An 11577-nucleotide genomic window follows, 5' to 3' on the forward strand; every position below is an offset into this window, starting at 1 on the left:
CGTCACCACTTCCGTGTTTATGCTGGGGAACACTGTGAACTTTAAAACGAACACTATTTCTTTAAATAGATCAAAGCTCAAACACCACAAGCAATTCAGAGAACATGCTTTTATTCTGCATAAATATAACAATAAGCTTTCAGAGTAATATTTCATAATCTAGATATAAAGCAGAGCGTTTTGTGTAATTTCTAAATCCTAAAAGTACACAATGGTAGGTTGTTACATTACTGCAGGGCTGGGCGATATGGCTCAAAAATAAAATTAGATTTTTTCCATACCCGATCTGATTCCCAATTTCAATTGACTTTTTTAAAAAATTGCTTACTTTTTTGAAAAAGAAACTACAACTGATAGAAAATCTTTTCACAAAGTGGCTTGTATTTCAATCATCTCTTCTGTGAGTTATACGACAGAGTATTAGGGCAATTTTTTTTTTTATTACGACAACAGTCATAATATTAGATTAAAGATGTAATTTTACCAGAGGTATGTCTTAAAATTACACGGGAAAAGTAGTAAAGTAAAACATAATGAAAATAAAGTTATAGTATTTCTAGTAAAGTACGAGTAAAAAGTTGTTGAAATAAGGAGAATAAAGTCATAATTCTATAACTTTATTTTTGTTATTTTATTTTTTATTATTTTCTTGGCATGGCCCTAACACTCCGTCGTACCAAAGAGTGAATAGATGAACCCCCACTCCCTCAATTTTCCAATAATTAAATCTTTAAAAACCAAAGATCGATTAATCGATCAAGTCGATTTATCGCCCAGTCCGACATTATTGCTGTGCAGTTTAATCATTAACATGCTAACAGAAGTAAATATTAGAAGTAATGCCAACTTGCTGGACTAAATGTGAATAAAAGCCTCTCACACCGAGGTTTTGCCAGCCAGGCTCTGGTTCCAGTGGGAGCTCCCTTCATCCACAAACACTCCCATCTCCACCAGGACGGATTTCGGGATCGGGTGGGCGTGACGGGACACGTATAGGCTCCTCAAGCTTTCCCTCATGCGCGACTTGTTATACTCTGTGCACAAACTTCCGGTCAGACTCGGAATGCACTTCACTTCCCATTTGAAGTAGAAGCGGCCATGTTGGAGAGGGCACACGTCTTCTACGACTCCGGCAGACAGGCGTCGCTCACATTCTCCCAGCAGGTCGTCGTCCCATTTGTTGTCTTCATCCCAAATTTCAAACCGCAAGACGCTTCCGGAAGAGATGTCCCTGGTTTCTAGGTCAACGATGGCGCCCCACTTCGGGTTGTTGTCGTTTACAATGACGGAAGAACGGTAAACCTCCTCTTTGTTGAGAAACACCTTGACGTAGCCGTCCGTGCCGCCGCTGTGGTCCCCCCACAGACTCTCAGCCTTTACCACCGTTATGAAGATGCGGGCCATTCCCTTCCGGGTCGGGCAGCAGTCAGAGTTCACCGCGGGCTCGTTGTGGCACTGGCAGACGCAGGAGTCCTTGGAGTCGGTCCGTATTCCGGCCTGACATCGCTCGCTGCAATTCCTCCACAGGCCTTTCTCCAAAATGTAATGGCTGATGGCTTTGCGCAGGTTTTTCCTGACCGGAGTGTTTTCAGGGAGCAACTCGTGGAGCGACGAGAGGGAATACGAAACGAGGTCTGGATACTGTGGGACCGAAGTGAGCCATTCCTTATAGGCGTCTGGGTTTTTGTTGGAGGAAAAAAGAAGGTCCGAGTCTGTGGTGAGCCCACCTTTTATTTCTGTGAACCTGGAGACAGAAAATCAGAGGATTGGGGCCAACTAGTAATAATAAAGAATTCTGACTTTTTACTCAAAATTGAGAGATTTTTCTTAGAATTCTGACTTTTTTTCTCAGAATTCTCACATTAATCTCAGATTTTTTTTTCTCAGAATTCTCATAATCAAAATAAAAGTCCAAATAAAAGGAATCTGTAAAATAAAATGGCGGCTTTGGAGGTGCTGACATCGATCTAAACTATGGAAAACCCGAGTGCATCGGTGGAAAAAAATCTTATATTCCAAAAAATAAACCTTCAAAACCAAAGATTTGCTTAATCAGTTTTGTGGAGTGATCGCCGAGCCCAGGCAGTAGCATAATAAATGTTCTGTACCTGTCGCTGAAGGTGTCGGAGAAGGATTTCTTGCTGTCCAGTTTTTCTGCAGACGTCTGGCAGTGCTTTGTCTCTGCTTTCACATTAACTTTGACGCTTGCAGACGCTTCGGCCTCCAGACACATTTGGATTTCCTCTGTTCTCAGACCCTGCAGACTCGCTTCGCAATTCGCGATGCTGGTCACAGACTTGATCTGTCCTCCCAGCTTCACCTGAAACAGCATCATGAACCCATTCAGTTCATTTAACTCTTTGTTCTCCTCAGTAATGCTTGTTGTTACTCACCTTGGTGATGTAATGGGTGCCAAAAACATCAATCAGTGTGTAAAATCTGGACTTGTATTCTGGGCTGTAGACTTTAGGAAGCTTTTTCACTGCTTTGTTGAAATCTCTGTTCAACTTGGGAGTGCTGGACACTCTGTAGCTGCAGGAGGAGCAAGGCACAAAAACAATGAAGCAAATCCAGTTTGACTTCATTTAGTCTTGGTGTATTCTGTCAGATGAGCTGATGCCAGGTGGAGGTACGAAATCTTCACCGAAAGTTTTATTTTTCCATCTATTGAAGGGATTTAACCAAAACTTTACAAAATTAATTTAAATACGTATGCCTTTCTTCATTTACATTTCCAAAGTAAATAAAAATAAACGGCCAAATAAACTATACTAAACTCAGTTTAATGCTGCAAGCAAGTTATGAACTATTAGCACAAAGAAAACTTCATCTCAAAATGCATCTAGACAGAAAAATTCAGTCTAAATCTGGCAGATTTTATGTAATGTTTACATTCCTGCATGTGCATAAATGTTCACTTTTAAACAAGTAAATGTGTAAAAATAAAGGTGAAGCTTTTGTGGTTTGACGAATACAAATGGGAAATTTCCATAAATAGGAAATAAAAGGAGTAAATTTCTGACAAAAAACGAGAAAAGTCAAAACTTTGACTTTTCCATCTTTTCTAGAAAATTTCTGAAATTAATCTCAAAATTTCAGTTTTTTTCCTCTTTGTTTTTTGGAAGCTACTGTGTTCCTAATATGTTGACGTAGATGAATCCATATTTCAGGTATGAAAAAATATGTTTGGAATTAGATATAGTTTAGATAAGTTGACAGTACCATAATTTCATTTCTCCATTTAAAAATGCACAATAATTTTATCGTGGGTTCTTTTCTTTTGATTTCCTGATCAACAATAAATAAAACACGGAACATTAATGAAACAAAGAAGAAAGAAACTAAATCTTATTGGTTCAAATGGACCTCAGATGTTTGCCTGAATGAAACGTTTTGCAGTTTCCTCAGCTTTTGGATAAATTCTTTTGTCAAGAATACAATTTTAGTCTATTTACAGCAGCAAAAATGACAACCTTCTTCAAACAACTTTTGTTTTTTTAGGTTTTATACAAGCCGAATAAACGTGCGTGTCCAATAATGTTTTTGAGTAAAAGGTGTGGATGTTTGTTCCCCCCACTTCCCGCCTCGTTGCGTGTCGTTGTCATGACCACAGGCTTTTTTAAAAGAAGGTGTCAAACCTCAGGCGACAACATTTCTACAAGAAAAAACAGAAACTAAACGTAAAAACATAAAACCTTGTTGGTCTACTTGGCCTAAGCAGCGTGCAACAGTGAGACAAAGCAACGGTTTGTGCTTCAGTTGTGGACCAGCTAGGAATTTCAAAGTTTCAATGATTTAAAATGTTATTTAAAATTAGCAGAGCACAACATAAAATGTAGAAAAATTAACAAGAGGAGATCATCAGCTGAAATCTTACATCAAGCAACATAATTTAATGAATTTTTGCAGAATTGAAACAGTGAAACTCTTTCAGCCATTGGTAATTCATAATAATGTTCTGGAAAATGTTTTTCCCATTAAGATTTCTTCTCTTTTTGCCCTTTGGTGCCTCATTTAATGTTTAAGATTGACTCAAACTACTATAGTTTTTGTTTTATGTTGTTAATTAAGTTAAAGGCAATGATACAAAGTATAACAGTAAGACCACCTTTGAACGATGAGAAAAAAATGTTTTCCAGTGACCTAAACAAAGTTCAAGCGAAAAACCAATTTATATGCTGCACCATGACTATGTTTGAGGTCGATGGTGATTAACCTCCAATGTGGCTGAAATTCTACAGAGAAAAGTGGGTTACAACTCATCCACAGAGTGGAAAAACACTCACCACCATATGTTGCACAAACATGATGATAACCATTGCTGCAAACACTGAGAAACCCAAATATTACAATTACTATGGTGATTAATTTCATTTCAAGGTCGGTTTGGGAAGAAAATGATCCGGGAGTTTCCCAAAGGTTTGGTCTTTAAACATTCATTTGATTCAAGTTTGTTCAAGCAGGAGTACATGGAAATGTAGCCGTGTCAGAAACCTCCGGAATGTAACGCAACAAATCAGCAGGCGCTGCCCCGTTACCTAGCAACCCCAGCAGAGTTCCATCCGTAACCTAGCAACCTAAGTGGCACTCCAGTACATCTGGTCAGCTGGTTTTACCGCTGTGTTCGCTGTACAATGGTTGCTGGAAAAGACGAGTGTTTGTGCACATCTGTTTGCAGCCAGTCTCGTTGGAGATGGGCACCAGCATCCCCCCCACCCCCCTCCAACTCCAATAGGAACGAGGGAGTAAGAAAATGGATGGATGGATGGATGGATGATGGAGGATGAATGTTTGCAGCCATTTTTATGTGTAAGTGTAAACGTTGAGTTGGGGGGGGGGGGAAGGCTGTGGCCAGCAGTATATTTTGATTTAAAGTGGCAAGAGCCCATAAAGCAGCTCCCTCTCAACTGATCAGATTAAAATCTCTATTGATTTTATGCAAACAATGTATTGCTATCTATCGCCCATAGACCTATACTAACCTGTGCAAGGGAGCATAATACGTCAACTTTAAACTTAGGTTTTTCAGTTGGGTGGAACTCTGCTGGGGTTGCTAGGTAACCGGTGGAACTTTGCTGGGGTTGCTAGGTAACAGCCCAGTTATTTTTCAGACATTATAAAATATTAACGTATTACCAAAAAATGGCTGTTTTTTTAAAAACTCTTGGGCTGTTTAAGAAGCAGTTGAGAGCCAAATTGAAGAATAAAGACGTCCAAAATGTAAATTGTTGCATAACGGGTCCCTTTTCAGAAGCATTTTAGATGCTTCTGCAACTTGGGTTTCACCTGAAAACATGAATCGTTTTGCAGAACGTTTTTCTTACCTGTAGTACTCGCAGTACATGCTGGTACTCGCAAAGCTGAACTTGTCATTCTTTGTTTTCTCCATGGAATATTCAGCCACCTTCGAGTTGGTCCCAGCCAGCATCAGGCTGCCGGATTTACCTTTCATTTCGACTTCTAATTCAGTCTTCCAGTTGTTCTCAACGGAGGAGGTGCTGGAGCTGACCAGAGACTCGCTGGATTTGTGGAGCTTGGAGGAAACCTTAGCGCTGCAGGTCTGCTTGGCCCTCCAGTCCAGCACGGACAGGGGCAGCTTCATCTTTTTGCCCTCCAGAAACGGGTTGGCGCACAGGGTGCAGGTCTTGTCTTTGCGTTTCCACTGATTCATGTCGAGCACAAACGCAGATTTTCGCTCCATCTTGGTGATGTCGAAGCCTTCCCCAGCTAAGTTGGATCCGGGAGCGAATTCGGCCTCCTGACACTCTCTGGGCTTCCCATCAGTGCAGGCTGCGTTCGAATACCGAGGGAGGCAGAGCAGGAAGCCGGCAAAGATGGAAAAACTCTGCAGGAACATGCTGCTGTCCGAGGAAGCAAACTGAAAGAGAAAAACTGTTTCTCAGCAAAATCTAGAACAAAATAACAAAAACTGAAATTAAATGAAGATTAATGGGTAAAAACTATAACTAACTGGAACTATATTGTGTGTTTATAAAACTAACACATTTATTTAATCTATTTATTAGCCTTTGGAATTGACGTGTAAACGGGTTACATCAACTGTCAGCAGTTACGGCACTCCATAACCCTCCTGGCAGTGCTTGTTACGATTCTATGCACTGCAAATCTGGAACAAACTTCCAGAAAACTGCAAAACAGCTGTAACACTGAGTTCTTTAAATCTAGACTGTTTATAGTTGCTTTTGAACCATAATAAATTAAACATTGACTAACATTTTGATGGCACTTGACAAAATGTAAAATATTTACTAGTTTTCTCAATTGTTGACTGTATTTTTGTGTTTTCATGATGTAAAACACTCCGTACTGCCTTGTTGCTGAAATGTGCTGTAAAAATAAACTTGATTTATTGATAGTCTGCAAAAAGACATCCTCAAAAGCTGGGATAAAACACAATAATTTTAATAAAGTTTTTGAAAATAGTATCTTTTTTGGGTTTTCATGACCCAATGGATGTACACAGATTCACAATACCTACAAACCAATTAAAGTATGAAAAAACTAAAACTACAACTGTAACAAATTAAAACTAAACATTTAACTAAAATTAATTAGTAAAAACTAGAAAACACTAAAACAAAAACTTATATTTTATTGTTTATTTCATACAAAATGATCACTGTGCGTTGACCTTTTGCGCGTGACGTCACTCTGCAAAACTCCGCCCACTCCGCCATGACAACCGTCAAAAACAACCAATGCGCTCATAGTAAAGCCTGTCAAAAAACGCACGTGGTAGCCTAATATCGCTTTTATTTAGTTGATTTCGCAGAAAAAATGGTCATAAGATGCTGCGCGGCCGGCTGCACAAACAGACAAGGATGAAAACCAAACTTGTCATTTTATTTTATCTTTTAATGAGGGAAGATGGTGATAGCGGCCAATGACTGGCAGCTGTTAATCATAATGACTGGTAGTCCTCGGTGTAATGGCAGATTTACAGTGAAAACACTTTTACAAGGTAAGAAGACGTAACGTTTATAAACTTCATATGTAAGTATGATTGGGAAGATATCAAATATTGCATTATGGAGAAGATACGCGTCTAACCGTCCGTAGCCATGGAAACAATGCTCCACCGTCATGTAGAGCAGTGGCCCCCAACCTTTTTATTACGGCGGACCGGTCAAGACTTGGAAAATTTTGCTGCGGCCCGAGGGGGGTGATGCATGAGGCGGTGTTGATGTTCCCGCTAAATCCTGAATATACCCAATTTGGGTTGTCTTGGAGTTTTTATCGCAGCCTGTGGGGTTTTTCCCTGACTGAGAACGAGAATACGACCTGCTGAATGTGACAGGGAGCCAATCAGAAAGCGCGGTGACGTAAGAGCAGGGGAATCCCAAACAGCTGACATATCGCGCAACTGAGTCCGGTGTATATCTGAGATGATATGTGGAAATGTTTATTATTAAATCTAAAGGTCATTATTATGTTTATTCCTTTCAAAAATGTTAACTATGAAAAAACATTCACCTCTAAATCATAGAGCGGCTGCTCCCGCTGCCTTTTTTCCACCGCCTTTTCTTTTTGTTTCGTTTTTTTATCTTTTAAAATGACTCCACAAACTATCACTATTGCTTCTACATCCGTCATCCGTGTTTGGTTATTCTAAATTCCCGCTATTTTGGGGTTTTTACTGGATTATCCTCTGGAATCGGGATGTTCGTGACTGGAATCGGTTCGTGTTGCTCCTGCCTTGGACACACGAACCGATCGAACCTGTTGGACTTTTATCAGCTCTGTGGTCACAGAGGTTTGGAGAATCGGCTGACAATTCTTAAATCTTTCCGTCTAAACCAGACTTAAGACACAAACTCTACTCATCTCCTCTCGACCGCAGCCCAAACGCTCTGACTCTGGTCGCTATGGTAACGTTTATATATCCCTTCAAAATAAGATACAGATGTGCCACAAAAACGAACATTTTACTTTCGTGAAAATTTTAACTCACGATAATGACTAAAAGGAGCCCTGAGCTTGTTTCTCTGCAACGAGACGGTCCCATCTGGGAGTGATGAGAGACGATGAGACCCGAAGTGTTGCTTATATCCACAGCCTGCTTGGTCTCTACGTGACGAAGCAGCTTGAAGCTTCACTCCCTCATTAGCAGCCGGTCGCCGCATGTTACGCAAAGCGGCTTGTAACGTGGGACTCACCTACCGGTCCGGGATAAATCCATTCTCCTGTCTCTTCTCTGGGCCTTTTCCCCTTTGCAAAGAAACTTTCCAAAGACATCTGATCTGTTTCTTACTCATTTCGCTGCTTGTGGCCTCAGTGTTGGCGCGCAAGTAACCGAGAGAATCCGGTTAAAGGATTTTCAAAATAAAAGATCCTCCAGACTCAAATAATACATAAAACGGAAATATTTCACTATTTCTTGCGCGGCCCAGTACCAATTGGTCCACGGACCGGTACCGGTCCATGGACCGGGGGTTGAGGACCACTGATGTAGAGTAGCATGTACGAAAAAAACTGGTTAGCATCTCTTCTGTCTTCTGTCCGTTTTTGAGGCTTCTTCAGTTGAAGGGGAAACGCTGTTTATGACATAGTGATATAAATCGTGTTGTTAATTCAGGCAAAGTCGGTAATTTGATCAACACGTCGCAATGTACTTTAATGAATCAAAACGATTAAAATATTACAAAATTAGTAGTTATGATTAATCTTCAGCTCATTCTTAATGAGTCAGTGATGTCATTTCTAGTCTTAAACTCAGCAGGCTGTCTGTCCAACGGTTGTACTGTGACATGTTTCAACTGAGTTTTTTTATTTGCCAAACAAAAAGTCACATCAAAATAAAACTAAACTGTATTGAAAAAAACCTTGTTCTCAGCAAGGCTTTGAATTAAAATCCTGGCCTGATTGACCTGAAATGTGTCCAGACGTTGCATGAATCATTATTTTAAGCAACATTTTTCATGCAGCTCATGACAAAGAAGATTAAATCTCTGGTCAAAGCCTTGTGGGTATTGTTATATCTGTTATCTCTTTGAGATATGACTTTAACCTTAATCTCGTGTATCTTTTTTTTTTACTGCTGTGGTCTACCACCAAGATGCAAATTGTCAAAGAGAAACAATTACTTTCTTTACATAACCTTAAGTTTTAAGCAACGTTCTGTTAAGATGTGCACCAGAATTTAAAATAAAGGAGTTTCCGTGAAACATTTTGGTTTATTGCATCTGAAGCTCTTTGTGACTTAAAAAAACTTGGGTATGTAACTAAAAAGCTGCACATAATCACCTGAGAAATGCAAAGTTGCATATTATTAGCAAGTTTCTCATTTCTGCAACCACTAAGAACATCAGCTGCTACAAAAGAAGTGTAGGCCTGTTACAATAAGCAATAAATCAATTAATCATATGACACATTAAGACGGCTCAATAGTTTCCATTTGCATTATTTATTCTTTTTCTCTTTTCTGTCTTTCTACCAAAAACTGGATGACTAAAGTCTTCAGGTTGGTGCTTTGGTCTCAATTAGCTGCTTTTTCGAAGGACAATTCTGTTTACAGAGACTTTATAATTAATTTTATTTATTGTTTCTGTTGTTTTATTTATTTATTTAGGATATTTAACCTGTTTTTTAGTTTCAGTGTTAAATGTTGACTAGAATTTAAAGTTTATTGATCTTTCAGAATGTGTTCTTGCATTATGATGTCATTATTACTTGAAAATGGTGTCAAAACAACATTATTATTATTATAATAATTTAACATAATAGCTATTTATCTCCTTATGAAGGCAAATCTTTTCATGACCCACTGTAAAGAACATTTTCAAAGCATATTATGGCTCTCAAAGTATGTTCACCCCTATTAAAATGCCATCTAGTTAATATTTTTTCCATATATTCACAGTTATTCTGTGTAGCTCAACAGCAAAGAAATGATACAGCTTGAGGGTTGCAGAAATGTGCACCTAATTTCAACATTCAGTCTTGATTTTGTGTAATTTCCCGTCTCCACTACACCAAAGTTACCCAGATCCTTGGATAGAGGGAATCTATAAGTGGAATCCATTGGGTTTATGGAAACAGGGAATCTTTCTTCTTCTTCTTTGGTTTTCCAGATGACACTATAACATTTCAGGTCAAAACGAATAAAAAAAAAAAATCCCTATAAAGCTATAGGGATTCCCTATAAAGCTAACCCCTATAAATTCCTATAAAGCTAACCCCTCAGCATGATTCTGCCACCACCATGTCTAACTGTGATCTTCCTTTCTTAGTGCCAAACATTTTCCTTTTCAACATTTTGAAATATTTTAGCAACATCTGGATATTTTCTTTAAAATAAATTCTCTCTACCAACCCTTAATTTTAGTTTTTGTTCAAATTATTGACTTTCTCCCCTTCAACATGATAATTTCTGCACTTATACTCAGTATATTAGTTAATATTAAGGAATTATTGACGACTAAAAACAAGCTCCTATATCTTGATGAAAACATACTTGTCTTATTTCAAGTGTACAAAAATATTTGCAGTAGAAACTAGACCAAAAATACTCGGTAAGCTTTTGCAGAAGGCTGGTGACCTTTCTTTCTTCTCAGCTGTATTTAATAATGACACAGACGCCTCAAAGGAGTTTAGTGAAAACTGTGTTAAATATAATCGCAGCTATAACACAGGTAGTTTTTTTACCCATCCGAATGATATAACAAAACTTGCATCCACTTGTTGAAGTTAAAACACATCGATTTCGTAGCAAATCAGGGACGACTCACCGATCCGCTGCCTGTTCTTTGTGCAGGAGTGAAACTGAGTGAACATATGTCGATATGTGGCGTTTAACGTTCAGAGAAACAGGGGAGGAGACGGTGAGGGGGTTGAGGTGACAGTGGTCTTATACGAGTGCAGAAAGAACATAAAAAAAGTGTGGTTGAAAGGTTTCGAATGCTTTTCCTCAGAGCAGCAAGTGGTCGATGTAAACTCATACATATAACGTATGAGAGGAAACTCAGGCCAGTTTATCAGTCAGAGAGAAACCAGAGACCAAAAAATATGTCATTTCCCTGAAATAGTGGATGGATGTAGTCATATTTTATGAGAATAGGAGAAAAACTAAGTCAGACTGTTGGAGAACAAGTTAGTCTCTATGAAATCAGCTAAAAGGAAAAAGAGATAAATACACAAAACAGAAAAGCACCAGTAGAATATAAATCATACACAGTGACAGTTGTACCACCATTGAAGAACTTAAGGTGACCTTTAGTCTTCCTTGAACAGATTAGAATAGGTCTATGGTCTATACAAAACATGTTCATTACATTTTTTTGTTGCAAAAATCATTCTTGGTCTGCTCAGTTCAGAATGAGCTGTTTTAGGGCCTCTGTCACTTTAAATCCGTATAAAATGCTGCTGGCCACGCCCCCAACTCAATGGCTGCAAATAGAAGAATTATAATCGTCTTTGAACATTATACACACCAGGCAGTGGTGGAGAAAGTACTCAAAAAATTTACTTAAGTAAAAGTACAAATACACAGTCAAAAATGTACTTAAGTAAAAGTCAAAGTACCACATTAACATTTTACTTAAGTAAAAGTAAAAAAGT

General features: G+C 38.7%; 1 protein-coding gene across 1 annotated transcript; it reads right to left on the reverse strand.

Annotated features, from left to right (window-relative positions):
- Positions 1–101: 101 nt before the first annotated feature.
- LOC103468948 (perforin-1-like) lies at positions 102–11235 on the reverse strand. Its single transcript, XM_008416362.2, has 5 exons — positions 10749–11235; positions 5325–5878; positions 2394–2532; positions 2109–2320; positions 102–1744 (listed from the first exon to the last, which is right to left on the reverse strand). Exons 2-5 carry the CDS (start codon positions 5855–5857, stop codon positions 877–879), a joined length of 1752 nt encoding a protein of 583 aa, XP_008414584.1. The 5' UTR covers positions 5858–5878; positions 10749–11235; the 3' UTR covers positions 102–876.
- Between the last annotated feature and the right edge of the window lie 342 nt (positions 11236–11577).

This window comes from Poecilia reticulata, linkage group LG8 (genome assembly GCF_000633615.1).
Source record: "Poecilia reticulata strain Guanapo linkage group LG8, Guppy_female_1.0+MT, whole genome shotgun sequence".
In the NCBI taxonomy this organism is placed as follows: domain Eukaryota; kingdom Metazoa; phylum Chordata; class Actinopteri; order Cyprinodontiformes; family Poeciliidae; genus Poecilia; species Poecilia reticulata.